This window comes from Hirundo rustica, chromosome 4, assembly GCF_015227805.2.
Source record: "Hirundo rustica isolate bHirRus1 chromosome 4, bHirRus1.pri.v3, whole genome shotgun sequence".
Taxonomy (NCBI): Eukaryota; Metazoa; Chordata; class Aves; order Passeriformes; family Hirundinidae; genus Hirundo; species Hirundo rustica.
The window spans coordinates 24,066,277-24,082,051 of NC_053453.1; the positions used below are offsets into that span (position 1 = coordinate 24,066,277).

General features: G+C 43.5%; 1 protein-coding gene and 1 long non-coding RNA gene across 6 annotated transcripts in view; one reads left to right on the forward strand and one right to left on the reverse strand.

Moving 5' to 3' along the window:
• Positions 1-11,149: 11,149 nt before the first annotated feature.
• Positions 11,150-13,227, reverse strand: LOC120752202 (uncharacterized). Of its 2 annotated transcripts, none has more exons than XR_005700628.2 (3): positions 12,957-13,227; positions 11,791-11,879; positions 11,150-11,637 (listed from the first exon to the last, which is right to left on the reverse strand). It is a non-coding gene; the product is annotated as an uncharacterized LOC120752202 (long non-coding RNA). The 2 variants fall into 2 exon arrangements; XR_005700627.2 differs by having other exon boundaries at positions 12,788-13,227.
• A 103-nt stretch (positions 13,228-13,330) lies between these two features.
• ANKRD26 (ankyrin repeat domain containing 26) overlaps positions 13,331-15,775 on the forward strand; it is a 53,758-nt gene continuing 51,313 nt past the window's right edge. For 3 of the 4 annotated variants that reach the window (XM_040061408.1, XM_040061410.2, XM_040061409.2), the window contains exons 1-2: positions 13,331-13,755; positions 15,480-15,594. In XM_040061408.1, the coding sequence (XP_039917342.1) occupies positions 13,553-13,755; positions 15,480-15,594 (318 nt within the window). In that variant the 5' untranslated portion in view covers positions 13,331-13,552. The remainder of the gene's footprint in view (positions 13,756-15,479; positions 15,595-15,775) is intronic. The other variant, XM_040061411.2, reaches the window with a different exon arrangement.

Sequence of the window (15,775 nt, forward strand, 5' to 3'; positions counted from 1 at the left end):
GCACTGGGACATCTTGGTAGCAGTGTAGGACTGGACAGAAGTCACAGTCTCGGAGGAAGCTTTCTAAGCCAATGTGAGAAGATCTTATCATCTAAAAGGTGGCTTGCAACTTCTGTGGCCAAGGTAAGCATTTTGAAATACCATTCTCAACTGCTGAAGAGTAGCCATATGCAAGGTTCTCCCTTTTTAGCCTGAAGTTAAAATCCACTTACTGTTCCGTGCCATGTTGTCTAATAGGCCAAAGCAACTGCTAATCCTCAGAGCAGTGCACAGCTGTACATTGTAAGGCTGACGATTTTTGGTCATCAGGGCTGCAAAAATTTTAAAGTCTTAAAGCCTGGTCTTCCCTCTCTGAGTCCTAAATAGGAAGTACTTTTAGTGGTCTGTGTACCAGAATTTGGAAGATAGGATCTTAGTGCATAGCCCAAGGCAGGGAATGTCCGTCTGCTGCAAGTTTTGCAAGAAGATTTTGAGACTCAAGGCCATTTATCATATTTACAAACTGTCAAGCTTCCATCTTAACAGCTGTGCCAAAGGCTGCTGCAAATGAATGTGGGTGTCTTGATGTGGAAAAGAATAGTGAACTCTGCTAGCTAGAACCAGTGTGAATTGGTGGATTTATGAAACCAGTTTCCCTATATAATGTGAGAAGGGGAATGTCGGCTTCCTATGCTCTCTCTCAGCTTATGTTCTTTTTCTGGTATAATTTTCTAACTGCTCTCTTGTATTTTTGTGGTCTTACTATTGTTGTGGTGGTGCAAGAGTTGTTTTATTAAGTTATTAAGTTATTTTTGTAAGATTTATAAGAACTTATTTTTGTAATGGTTCATTCCACTGTACCCCTCTGCTTTCTGTAATGGTTTCCTCCCTATGCGTTAGTTATATAACCAGATGTTTTATGTCAATCATTCCTCCCCTGCACCTGTCCCTGTCAATCCCCCCTCTCTCCTCTTGGTCACCCTGTCTGTCACTTCGAGACCCTTCCCTGGATTCTGGAAAGATCCAGGAGAGGCGTCTAGTGATAGGCTGGTGCCCAGGGAATCCCCTCCTCCCCTCTTGTGATTCGTTCTTTGTTCAGAAGTTGACACCCCCTGTTACAGTCCCATGTTCCCTTATTGGCTGACCCATTGTCACCACCCCTGGATCCTCCCCCATTTATAGGTCTTGGTTCAGCTTTGATCTGGGCTCTCTCTGGGCGGCCAGGGTCTGAGGCAGAGCTCCTTGCTGGACTCCCCTTAATAAACTACCTTTTACCCTGCTCAAAGAGAGTCGACCCTTTTTCCGTCACCTCAGTCGTGACGCCAATAGGTCCATCCGCCAGTGTGGGGAACCAAAAACCCACCGGGAGGAGGTTGCTCGCCCTGCCTGTAGCCCCGACCGATCCACGCTGCCGCAGTGCAGAACTGAGCTAGCCTGTGGTCAGCGCCTGCCAGGCGTGAGGGACACTGCGACATATTGTGAGCTTTTTTTCCTTGCCTCATGTACATGTAGGTGTATTGGTTTTAATTTAATAAAACCAGGCGGAAACACCAATTAATGTAGGGGTTTTAGTGTTAATATTTTTGTGGGAGGGAGAGATTAGGAGAAAAATAAACAAAGCAGGCTTAAGCTTAAAAATGAACAAAAAATAGTTTTATTAACATGCACTAAAAGAATAGAAAAAAAGAAAGCTGGGAAAAAAACTAAAACAGAATGAAACTTCAAAACCACACTTCTTTCCTCTTACAAACTACTAACTTTCTTACTGCACAACATAGAAAAACACAACTTAGGGTTTTCAGTCAGTTTCACTACTTAGACATAACTACTTATTACTTAGGAGAAGAGTCCTTCTAAGATCTTTTAATGAAAACATTTGCTATAAGACAATAGTCAAATGCTTTCTGTTATACATTCTGCTGCTGCCCGGAGTTTTCGCAGACTGTGATGTTCTATCTGCAGAGCTTCTCAGTGTATCTGGGGTATTATTTACAAATACTTCTTCTGATCTAAAATTATCTTTGTCTCAAAAGGCTGAGACCTCCTTTTTGACCCAGGAGCGGAGATTTCAAAGTTCCCAAATAAATCTCTATTACGCCAGTCCTTAATTTTGATTAGAATAGCATTCTACCCAAAATAATACTAAGATGCTGAAAAAAAAAGTTCATTTCTTCATAATTTATCTTAGAAAAGTCTGGTTTAAAATGTCCACTTCTTCAATCCTATTCCAATATTATTAGTTCTTTCACTTCTCATCTAACTGACTCCATGTACCTTCTGTTTTCTTCTTTCTTCTTTCTGTCAAGGAAGAATTGTGCTTTAAAAGTTCTGTGTTGCTAAGAAAGGGTTAAATTTTTTTTTGCCCACGCTTGCAAAAGCCACATGCACACACCGGGCTGGTAGAAGAAACCAGCAAATGTCCTTTTTTCCACCCCTCAGTCTCATCCAGGGTGGTCTTGCTCAGAGCTATCACTAAGCTGCAAAGAAAGGCTTCACCTGAGCTGCTTTCATGCGGGCAGCAGTTCTCAGAGGGCTCAGCAAGGCCCAGCTCAGCCGCCCAGAGGCAGAAGGGCCTGACCTAAGGCTCACCCTAATGCTGCATTCAAGTAGCAGTTCTCAGAAGCCTGGCTGGGCCCAGCCCAGCTGGCAATTTGGGGCCCAATCTGAGCTCCCCCCGCTCTCCACACGGGCAGCAGCTCCTGAAAGCCCAGCCGGGCCCAGCCGAGATACCTAGAGGAGCAGCAGAGCCCGACCCGGGCCGGGCCCAGGCCTGGCCCGACCACCCTGTTACCTCATGGCTGATCACCAAAGCAAGAGAGCGGGCGGTCAGCTGCAGATCAGTTTTAAATGTTCCTTCCAAAGTCACACTGACACTCCTCATTGGTCAACTTAGCTGTCAATACCCCAGCCTGCTTTCTGATAGGTCCTTGTCCTCCCCCCCCCCCCCCCCCCCCCCCCCCCCCACTTAACCCACACCACGGTTAGGGCAGGGAAAAAAATTTTACATTTCTCTATATCCAGAAAACAAAATTGTGCCAACCCATGATAGTAGGCTATGTTCTTGTGTCTCACTGAAGACCTCTGAACTTTAGGCTCTTTTTCTTCTTCAGCTCCTTAATCAAAAATCTCTTTCTTCTCTGCAGCCAGATATGTGACAAGGTCTGTAGCCCATACTGTTTAACCTTGTGTGCTGCTAGAAATGTTTGTCTATTTATGCTGCTAGGTTTTGATTCAAACTTACTGATGCATTCACATTGGCCTAAAGCTGGAAATGCTTTGGAGTTGCTGGTTTCTCTGAGTGAAAGAAGTAACTGCTGCTGAATACTTCTGTGCTTTCTGTCTTTGTGAAATTATGCTCCTGTGATAGTTCAGCTTCTGTAAGATGGCGCTGTATGTATGGACTTCATCTCCTCTAATGGAACTTGGTTAAACTAGAGGGGAGGGCTCTTTACTGCCCTTGCCTGTGCCAACAGTCAAAAAGTTTTGGGTAGCAACAGTGGTTGGTTGTGTGTGCAGTAGCAGTACTGCTCTGAAGTTGAGTTCTTAGACCCTGCGTATCATCTCATGGAGTCTTAGAGGATCCAACTTACTCTGTGCTCAAGAAGCTCCGTGGGTAAGTAGTAAGTCAACTGTCGCGGTGCTGTTCCTCGCGCTGTCGAGCGTGGCCACAGGCTAGCTCAGTCACCGCGCACCGCTCCAACGTATGTAGGTCGGGGTGGCAAGCCAGGCGAGCCACCTCCTCCCTGTGGGGACTTGGTTCCCCACACAGCGAGGGTCAGCAGATGGTAAGTACGACCCACGGCAGCTAAATGAAAGGCGACTCCTCTGGGCTGGGTACAACAGGGTTTTATTGGAAGGAGAGGCAGCACGGAGCTCAGCACTCTCTGACCCTCTGCCCAGAAGAGACAGTGGGATCAGCCGTGCATGAGCTTAAAAGGGTAGGTGGAAATAGTTGGGTCTGTTCTAGTACAACCAATAGGAACATTTTGGGGGTGTAACAGGGGAGTAACCTTTGAACAGGGAACCAATCGCAAAACGCTGGGAGGGGATTTCCAGGCACCCAGCCTATCACTCGATGCCCTCCCTGGAGCTTTCCAGAAGCCAGGGAAGGGTCTTGGAGTGATAGACAGGGTGCCCAAAGAGAGAGAGAGGGGATTGACAGCTTGGGACAAGGGGGAAGGGATGATTGACAGAAAACGGTAAAAGCTCCACTTAGTGGTAAACAAGTTCAGACCAATACAAAACTAGGGGGGTACAGAGAACAAACCATTACATTAAATATATATAATTACATAAAACAACTGAATTAAAACGCGCACCACCACAGTCAACATCACTTCCTGAAACAGAATTACTGAGATGGTGACTGCTGCAAGTGACCCAGTATGTTACTGCCTGAGGAGCTAAGCAGTGAGAGGTTTTGGGCTAAGCTCAGGAGGTTTTGGGCTAGTCAGCTGTGATGCCTTCTCCAGAGGGCTGGGGGCCAGGAGAACAGTGGACACACTGCCAGGGTCCTCAACGGTGTTTCTTCATTCAAAGGCTTTTTCATTCCTTTTCAGAGAAATCCCTGTGTTGGCCTTATTTCCACCTATTTCTCTTTCCTCGGGCAGGGATGAGAATCATGGAAAGGTTACTGGAATGAATAAGAGGCAAACAAGACCTTTTTTTTCTCTTGCTTCAGCTGCAGAGGGATGTTGCAGAGGGATGTTGAGGAGGGACCTGTGGACCTTCCCAGTCAATGTGAAGGCTTCATAAACCAGGGGAAGTGCTTTCTTCCAACAGCTCAACTACTATGACTTTGCTTAGGATTAGTCCTGCTTTAGGTCATCTTTTGGTCTAAGCCTTAGATTTACTGCTTCCTTCCAGTACCCATGTCTCATTTCATGTTCTGGAGGGGTCCCTTTTCCCCAGGATTTTACAGTCCACACTTGAAAAAAACTTGAAGCTTGGAGGAAATTGTTCTTTTGGCACTGCTGAGAAGAGTTTGGCTCCATCTCTGTTACTCCAGCCCCCTGGTAGTTACTACTCCAGGAAAGAAACAGTCACTGCTCTCTCAGCCTTTCCACGTGGTCCAAGGCCTTTGGCATTTTCTTGGCCATCCCAGGCCATCATCTCCATTTGGGATGATATTTTTAGGTTTTATCATGTTGTCCATGGGGTGTAGGAACGCTTTAGGAGTTTTAACGGTTACATTTGGGTCATATGATGTCTTAACTGTGTATCTGATATATAATTCTAGGTACGACAGGAACTGGATGAAAAAAATCACTAAGGAGCTGAAAGAAGGTAATGTGTCATTATATTAGGAGTATTATTAAAGAAAAAGCTGACTGTTTCTAAGTCTTGACAGCTTTCAAGCCATTATTTTCAACTTCCTCTGCCAAGAAGAAATTTTTTTTTTCCGCTAGCTCTCCAGTGTAGACTCGAATATGAAAAATTCCTGCTTCCCAAAATATTGCATAGAATGTCATGCACTCGCCTAGAAAAAAACAAGCAGAAAGACAATTCACCCACTGCCCCACACAGAAACACTTGGTTTAAGATGAAGTTACACTGGAGTTAATCTCCTACCAAAACATCAAAGAAGCCCCCAGATTCTTTTAGATCTTTATAGACTTCAGCCATCCCTTCCTTCCCTATATGTGGATTGCATTCAGTACTAAACCATACTGTACTTGTTCTCTGCTGTTAGATCTTGATTTCTCTTGCTATGATTCATGGCTTGTCTTTGTAGCTTAGGTGTTGCAGTCTTGTTTTGAATAAGAAAGAACACAATCAGGAATAAAAGACAACATTTCTTTAGGAAGAGATCGTTCAGTAGTGTTTAGGCAAACATGAGTTCAATGTTTGCAGCATGGAGCATAAAACACGCTCTGCAATTTGAGGCCAGGTGTCCAAAAAGGAAAGCCAGTTGCACTGTAAAGGGCCACTGGAGTTGTGTGTGTCCTCTGGAAGGTCTGTCACTAGCTTTAGAAATGCTGTTGTATTGTTGTATATGCATGCACATAAGCAAATGTGCACAAAATGTTCTTCCTTTGTGCCCAGCTCTTCCCTTGGTGACTTTGGAAATTTTAAAGTCTCATTCAGGATTGCAGATTCTTGTGTCATGTATAACATTCTTTTAGTGCATTAACTCTCCCTGCTATAAAAGTGACATAAGGAATCTTGTGTCATTTCCCCCCAGCCACTACTGAACTTGAAACTGGATGTGCTCGATTAAGTAAGTTTCATTTGGACCAGGATCCCCTTTGCAGAACAATAGAGGAGTACCGTGATGTTTTTACTAAAAATTACCTAATTAAATAACATGGAAAGACTCTGGATGTTTTTTGCTTTTGTAGAGCTTTTTTGTATTTGTTTTTATGGTTTCCCTTCTCCCCGCCCGAGATGCGAAAACTTGTTCATTGCAGTCTGAATAAAAAATTTAAGTATATTAAATGGACGTTAAGCACAGTGCACTCATTTGTTGGTTGTTTTTTTTTTTTTTTTTTCTGCCTAGCTGTCTTCTTTTGAACACACAGTACAAACCACATCTGTTTTTCTCTCACCAGCAGATTGACCTGGATTCTTGAGCTTGACAAGACTGTCAGAAATGTTTCCTATTAAAGTAGCTTAATGATGTTGTTCACTCATGTTCTGTGTTTTAACAAAATTGTTCCCTTTGTTCTTGGTGTGTATTATTTGGGTTTATATTGTATTTCATTTTTATATTGGGTTTTGTAATGGTTCCTTCTGTACCACCCTGTTCCCCTGGAAAATATGTCATCCCGAGGTTTGTCCCTGTCCTTTTTCCCCACCAATTCTCCCACACTGGAATGTAATCCAACTCTGTTCCACTCCCACCTTATCCCTGATTAGGTAGTAGCTTGTCCCCGCCTCTAGCCCCTTCCCCCTGGATAAAAGCCGGGAAGAGCAGGTGGAATGCCTCTTGGCTGGGGGACAGGGACCGAGCTCCTGACTCTGTGGGGGCAGGACCACAGGAGAAAGACTGAATAAAACCCTGATTCCCCCTGGATCAAGTGCAGAGACCCTTCCTTTTGCCATTGGCGGGCTCCTGGTCTCTCTAAAGGAAAAGGTTCACAGCCACTCTGGGAGCTATGGGGCCCTGAGGAAAAGTCCTTCCAACTATGGTTTGTCTCTCAAGCTATCCGAGGCAAAAACAGAGCCAGGAGGGCTCCGAGAGAGAGCCACACTTTGTTCTTTCTCATCCTTTCACTTAATGTGTTTGGAATGTTTCCAGTATTATTTTCATGCTTAGAGACATGTTCCAGACCTGGAAGTCAAGAAGAAACACCATTCTCAGTCTTTCTGAGAAGTAGACATCTATGGAACCTAACCCACTCCTCATCTCCTCAAATGGATGAAGGCAGTCATTGGAACATTGACACATCACTCTCCACACATACACACCAAAGTACAGTTGGAAAAAAGTGTATTAAAATAATGTTCCACCTTCTCTCCAGGTGTTCCCCTTCAAAGTTACATATATTAGCAAATTTATGCGTTGTAAATCTCAAATGCCCTTTGAAATTAATTAAACAGTACATTACACAAGTTCTTCACATAACTGAGAATGCCAGCACTGCTAAGGAGCAACAGTACTGTAAACAAAGTAAAGACAAATTATATAAGAAGCAGCAGTAAACTCTGTGATGTCATGTAATCCGATGAAATCTGGCGGCTTAGCAGTTTGATCAAAGACTATGCAATATAAGCAAATCACTTGCATTTGTATTTTGATTTAGCACTGATTTCTTTTTGTCTGATACTGGTTTGATTTTAAACATCAAGTATATGTAATTATTTCAGAAAGTCTCTTTGATTTCAAGAAATCAAAACTAGCTTGGACTTGAAAAAAAAAGCTAATAATCAGTATGTGAGGGTCATAGAAAAACTGTTTACCAACTGAAGCTTTCAGGGGACTTTTCTGGGAATACTCATGGTTCTCTCCCTCAGTGTCTGTTGAAAACCGTGTCTAAGCCTGTTCCAAACTCAAATTTATCTATATCTGAAACACAGCTGGCACAAAGTATAAGGACAACAAAACATTTCATCAGACACCAAAGTGAATAATGTCATAATTAACTCTCTTATTTGTATAGTTGTTCACTGCTGGAAGGATGAAAGCTCCATTAACTCTCCATCAGAATGTTTCTCACACGTTCTCGGTATTCAAGCACACCTCTGGGCAGGGTTGCTTTGTGTGCTATAGACTCAGAATAACTGATGTGTTAAGTTCACTGTATGGATGCACCAAACCAAATCGTAGGTCTAACCCTACAAAGCATTTTAGCTCAAATTATTTCACTAGCAATACTGGAATCACTGATAGACTGCATTGAAGAAGAATGTACAGCCTCAACACAGTTGGATTCTGAACATTCAGCACTTTTCAGAATGACTAAGATTGGAAAGAAAGATTAGTTCTGCCATCATTGCTGCCATAAATAAAACTTCTACTTCACTGTTTGGCATTCTTATGCCTAATGTAGCCCAGGGGTATCCCAAATATTATCTACCTGAGTAGGCAGTCCAGGACTGTGCTCTCAGGACTTGACATTTTGTGGCTATCCTACAGCAGGTGGCCCAGGACTGCACTCTTGGGAGTCAACAGCACTGCTCAACAATAGCAAAAACACCCCTATACTATCATCACTGTGTTCAAGGCAAATCCAAAACACAGCCCCAGTCACTGTGAAGACAATTACCACAGCCCAAACCAGCACAATAAAACATTGATGTCTGGGCTGTTGCTGAGCAGTGCAGTTTTCAATGTCTTATGCCTCAGCCAGTGGGGAGATGGATAAAAAGCTGGGGAGACATAGCTGGCACAGCTTACCCAAACTGGCCATATTCCACACCATAGAAACTGGGTTGAGTTAGTCACACAGGATGGGCATCAAGCAGCAGGTGATGAACAACTATTTTGTGGATCACTCATTTCTTAGGGGTTTAATTTTTCCTTTCTTAAAAATTACATTTCTTACCTTCTTGTGTCAGTTATTAAACTGTTCTTATCTGAACCCACAAGTCTTTTTTTTTTTTTTTTTTTTTTTTTTAATTATTTTTTCCTAATTCTCTTCCCCATCCCACTGGGCTGGTGGTGTGTATGCGGGGGTAATGATCACACATTTGCGTGGTACCTCAGTTTGTGTCTGGGGTTAAGCCCACAGCATTTGGGAATTGAAATAAGTTCTCAGTGCATTGCAGTTCTACTGCTGGCAGACATTTCTCCTTTCTTATGGTTTATGTGAAAAACGCCATTCACTTGTTTTTGAAATTTTAAAAGTTTAATAGTAAATAAGATGGTTATAAAAATAGAATTAGAGTAAAAAAATTGAACAATTAGAGTTAGGACAATACAAGACAATAAAAACAAAGTTTCAGACGTCTGGGTGCCTCCCCGAGCGAAAAGCTTCAGAGAAGGACTTCTGCTAACAAAGGACCATCTCTTAAAAGCAATAGCCTGTTGAATATTCATATCTTTCATACATGATGCATAAACTCTATTTAAACAAAGAACCGTCTCTGGTTAGTATCACTTTTTTTTTTTTCTTTAATCTCTGTGGCATTCTCAAGGCTGAGAGAGGCAGGAGGAGTTGGTTTCTTCTGATAAGGAAGTAGGAAATTCTTTTTTTCTCTGAAAGATTTTTTTCCTGTGGTTGGCATACAAAAACTACACTTCAATTACAAAACTATGTTTACGATACTATCAAAACATTAATACAACATTAACAATTAATACAACATAATACATATAGTAAATATCTTGCATAGAGCCATATAATATGCATTTTTCAGTTCATAATTTCCAAGTAGTTTAATAAAGAAAAAGGAGAACAAAGGTCTTATTTTGCATTTTTCTCAACTAAAATGAACCAAATGTAACAAATCCAATTGCAACCTACCTGACTCCACAATAACACTGAGTTCATTTCCATGATAACTATATTGGTAGCCCAAAAAGTATGAGCCAGTGAATTTGTGTGATTCTGAATATGATAGTAAGCCTCTTATGAATCACAGTATCACAGAAGATTCTGAGATGGAAGGGACCCACAAGGATAGATCATCAAGTCCAACTCCCAAGTGAACAGCCCATAAAGGGATTGAATCCATAACCTTGGTGGTGTTAGCACCATTCTCTGACAAACTGAGCCCATCTCATACAGTAACTCTTTTACAGTATTGAAAAGAAAATAAAATTTCTTGTTCATCACTTAGAGGAAGCAAAAAGAAATCCCTTCTACATTCTGAATGGAAAGCTAGCTGTTAATCCTACTGTGTGCATGGGATATGGTAGGCCAGGCTGGACTGGGAGCAAGTAAAACCGCCCCCACTTGACTCAGCAACTACTCAATGACTGTAGAAGGCTCCAGAGGCAGCACAGCAGAAGCACCCCCACAGCTGCAGCTCTCCGCTTAGGGCAAAAACTGCTGAAGTCACTGTCTGCAGGATGTGTTCTAACTACCCTGTCCCCTACAAAGCCTCAGAGTCAGCATTACTGAGACATGCAATCCTCGCAGACAGCTTTTCTAAGTTGTACCATTCCCTCTATAAATACAGCAGTTGCAAAGCAGGTGTACTAACCAGATACTTAGCAGCATATTGTTATCAGCCCAAGTCTTTACTGACACTTTTCCTTCCTGGTAGATAAAATACACCAGGACATCAGGTAGTCTAAGAGGGGAATTAGCCATATTGGCAAAGGGGAATTTCAGACTGCTATTTTATACCTCAGCTGTACAAAGATTGTGAATTAAATTATCTAGCTACAGTGAATCATATTGAAGGAAAGGTGTACCTACAGCAGACTAATCCAAATACCAGTGCTTATGCAACACTTAAGTCACACTTAAGCCCTATTTGGAAACCTTCCTGTGGTACACAAGTCTTGTAATGAAACAAGAATTCAGGAACGGGAATGAAACATTTTATGCAGACAGGGAAAGAAACAGCGGCTATTAAATGATACTGAGAAAACTACAGAAAAGCATAGAGAACACGGAACAGAAACAGCAACAGAATAGGAAATACCAAAATTAAAAAAAAAAAAAAAAAAAAAAACAAAAAAAAAAAACCAACAACCAAACCTAAATCCAAAAAGGAACTATAAAAATTAAATTAAAAATATAAATGGATCCAAACTAAAAACAAACACTTTGAGATCTTCAACAGCACCCTGAGCCAACACGATTAAAGAAATAGTATGACCAAAGATTGATACAAACAGATGAAAGTTGCTTTAGTGGCAGACTAGCTGTTTATTTTGCACCTTTTCTTGGCTAGTAAGGAATGAACTGGTTCCTGTTGTACCATATGACTCTATGACCCCATGAGCATCCCCTTATCTTTAAATGCGTGAAATCAAATTTTAGCCCATTCAGCTATCAAAGTCACCAACTAAAGCTGACATTGTAATCACAGGGCTTTTTATTGATACCACTCTGAAACATGTGAAATGAAATTAGGGTCTCCTGATCTTAGCTGGGGAGTAACCTATAAAAACAAAACTATTCAAGCAGCTTATGGCTGAGCATGTGTCCACTTGAAAAAAAAGCTGAGATTAAGTACTTCCTCTTGAAGAGCATAGAGATGACTTGTGTTTACCCCATGTTGTCATCTTGTAAATAAAACCTTGCCTTTCTTCTAAGATGGCTGGAAGAAAACAAATATATCCAGTTAAAAATGCATTTTATTCTCCATTTTTCCATTAAATTGTCAGACTGACTATAGAGACACTCTCAAAATGGTTACTAAGAGTATTTTCCTATTACTCATAGAAATTCAGGTTTTGCAATCTGAACGTACTTAGCTGTGGTTTCAGCAAAGGAGTATTTTTCCATCTTCTTAAAATTACTGCTATTATTATTTTGGGTCTTCTTTTCTAGAGATCACATCTGAAAAAACAGAACACTGCTAATACATTAAGAATCAACTAATGAAAATGACTGTACATCAGTCACCTCAGTACAAGAGGATACTGCCAGAAGCAAACATTTAATAAAGCTATGAAGATTCCTTCTGGAAAGGAAAAGAAAGATTTTAATATATGTACCATTCTTAGTGATGAAGGAAAAGAAAATATTTCAAAGGGCTGAATCACCGCCTTAAAAAGTGGTACTATATTATTGTCCTGTTGCAATAAATATTTTTACTGCTAATCATAGTGAAATGTGTTCCTCTGTTTCAATTAGGTTTTGTTTGTCATCTGTTTTTCAGAAATTCATATGAAAAAAGTAGTTTCTAAAGATAGGAAGACGTGTTCTTGGCAAGATGTTCCATTTGCCAAATACCTAGGGTATACTGCACCATGGCATCATTCCTAATTTATAAGGTATCTGAACCACCCAGTGGCATCACTGTAGCAGTACAATATTAAGAGTTATTCCCAATTTACCAAAACTTTTGCTTTCTGTACTACGTTTCCATACAGGCTGTCCGTATGCATGTTTGTATTCCTGTGTCGGTGTCAATTTAACCCCATTAACCAGAAAGTAACTTCCTGAGTCTGTCATGGGTGTTAGGGACACTTCCCAGTCTGACCATTACCAAACTCTGGCAGTCACACACCCCGGGCCAAAGGCTTTCACTGCTGGAGGTGCAGTCCCTGCACGAGGTGAGGAGCGCCTCGCTGGACTCATCTCCCCACCCCCTACTCTCACACAGTCAGACCAGGTTTCCTTACCGGTTCGACCCCACGTTTCCCATAGTAGACTCTCAGATATCTCGTCCCATAAAGCAATTTATTCCTGTGCAGTAACACATAAACAGATCGAGGGGGTGCCTCTATAAAGAGAGCACCTACCTAAGAACCTCCGGGCTTCTACAGCCTCACAGTCGCCCCCGGAGCCAGTCTCGTTCATCCGCCCTTGTCCCACTCCCCATGTCCAACGAATTCGCTGGTCTTCATGTCCTTAGTAACCCCAAAAGTCGGCAATTCCAGGCTCCTACTCTGTCTCTCAGAGTCTGCTCACCCGACTAGCGTCACTCATCTTCGCGCCCTTGGATATCCCGCAGGCTGGAAATTCACGGCCTCTTGTCTCGGGCTCCCACCCAAAGCTTAACCTGCATCTCAGTCGGCAGTTTGCGAACCTAGCTACAGCATCTGGTCAGGCACGTAACTAGATAATGTCTGAAGCTCCGCTCCATCCTCTTTCCTCCTGTATAATTCCTTGCTCTCTCTTCTTGTCACCCATTCACCCAAGCCGGATAGCGGCACCCACGCAGGACTAAACGCCCTGCAACACTAATTCCATCCGAGCACTATTCCGTCTGTAACTCCCCGCCTCCCGCGGCCGCGCCTGCGCGGGCCCGCCCGCCGCTGCCCGCCCGCGCCTGCGCAGGGCTCGCTGTGCGCGGGGCACGGGTCGGGGCTGCCGGGGGTCAGGGGCGAGGGTTCTGCCCCGGGGCTCCTGCCGCGCCCGAGGCTCACTCCGCCGGAGCCGCATTCAGTCGAGGTCGCTCCCGGGAGCTCTTCTCCCCTATCCCTGCTTGAGGCACGGTGCAGCCCACCGGTGCTTCCCGCCGTCGCTCTCCTTAGACGGGACTGTGCCCGTGTTCCTGCTGCGGGATGAAGAGGATCTTCGGCTTCGGGAGGAAGAGGAAGGGGCAGCCGCCTCCCGGCAGCGCCTCCATTCCCTGCCCCGCCGGTGCCTACGAGCTTCGGCAGAAGGACCTGGGCAAGCTACACCGCGCGGCCGCCAGCGGCGACCTGGCCCAGGTGCGGCAGGGACTGAGGAAATACGGCATCGACGGGCGGGACAAGGCGGAGCGGTAAGGGCGGGCGCTGCGGGTCGGTCTGTGCAGCTGTAGCAGCCCCCAGGAGCTCCCCGGAGCGGACCGGCAGCGTCCGTGAGGAGTGGGAATGCGTGCGCCGCAGCCCTTGGCTGGCTGTGGGAATCAGGCTAGCGCTGCCAAAACTCCCTTGAATTCAGCCAACTGTCGCCTTACCGTTTTTGACCCGGCCTCCTCAGTGCCCTCATTCCCGGAGTCGTATGTCGTTGCGCAGGGATGGAAGCAAAGGGGAGCCTCGTGGCCATTCTCCAGCCAGGGTTTGAAGTCTTGACTGTAATCGCACCCATCCATGCACCCCTGAGGGCTCAGCGTGCAAGTTCCGTAGTTGAGCCCGAAGGATGCATTGCCTCATTTGGGAGCAAGTTAAGAAAAGGTGGACATTGCAGTTAGGAAGGATTTAGAGGACAAAATAAACATGTCGTTTATTGATGCTGCATGCATAGTTGCCTTTCGTGAGTGTTATCGCCAGCCTAAGCCACAGTGTGATTTTAGGTGGCAGTTAGTTTTTTACTCTGAGGCTTTGGTACAGTTAATCACTACCTTGTACTGGAAGATCTGATCAGTGACTTGCAGGAGAAGCTGTTGCTTCTGACAGGTGGTGTTGTGTGGGGGTTTGATTCAAGCACAGCAAGCGCTTAACAGTTCCGCCTTAAGAAGCCCTGGGCTGCAGCATGGTTCCTAGTGATCTATCATGAATATAAGGGAATCACCTTTTCTGAAACGGCTGAATCAAATCCCTTGTGATATTCTGAAGAGATGCTGGTTTTTAGCAGAGTAGTTCAGCTTCCTTCTGGCTGTCCAGAAGGCTGGACTTCTGGCAGCAATAAAACTTACCTAGTTTTATTGTCCTAAAAACACCTATATTTGTAGGAGGAAACACATGCAAGGACTTCCTCAGTGATTGTGTCTTTGTGTACAAGTAATTGTGGCCCCAAAAGTAATTAATTTGGTTAATTGACATCAGATCTAAGTTGTTGTCATTTGAAGGACTGCTTTTTTTTCTGGCAAGGCTTTAAATTGAAGAAAAAAGTTCACTTTTCCTGTGCTGGTTGTATATTGTGGAAACATAGCATTGCCTCCTTGGAGAGGACTTCCTCTGTAGTAGGCTTTTTATGACTGACAATTAAACATTACAGGAGAGTCAAAAGCTGCTTTCCTGTAGTCAGGATCAGAGTGTTCCGCTCTCTGGTTTGCTACATGTTGTTAGAGTCACTTTGGTGCAAATGTGCTCTTGGTTTTGCTTCAGTAGTAAAAAAGCTAGAGAAAAATAAATTCTCAAAGTGCAGAGAAACTCTAATATTCTTGCAATTAAGCCCATCACCTACATCTCCAATACACTTCTGGCCCATGAATGGTCAAAATAAAACTTAGAAGTTGACTTGCCGTAGTCCTCAGATTCCCTAGCTTTGGTCTCTGTTGCTGTGCCATGTGTGTAGCTCTACCGAGGGCAATACCCAATGCCTGGGCACAGGAATCTCTGCATTTTCAGTTCTACGGCAACGGAAATGTCCCCTTACTAAGCAGATGCTGTGGAGGGTTTTTGCTTGCAAGTCCCAAGCATTTGGTGTGCAGCTGCTGGTAATGGGTTCTTAAGTGCGTTCTTAGCTTGAGATTTTCCAAAGTGAAACTTGTGGCCATATCTGTTTATCAAAAAAGCCTGAAATTATCCCTGTCTGTGCTAATTCACTTTATTTAATTTTTAGGACAGCTCTGCATCTTGCTTGTGCAAATGGTCATGTGGATGTAGTTACGTATCTAGTAGAAAACAAGTGTAAGCTAAATCTTTTTGACAATGATAACAGATCGCCACTGATGAAGGTACGTGGATGGTGTTCTTGCAAGTGAGGCTTACTGATTTTGAACTCAATTATGTATTTTTCAGTATTCTTTATGTAGACCTTTGTAAAATCATGCATGTTGTGATTGGTGTGGAATGGACATATGTTAGCTAATCTTTGGAGGTACTCTTGCTTCCCAGTTTTGGGAAGATGGGGGAATT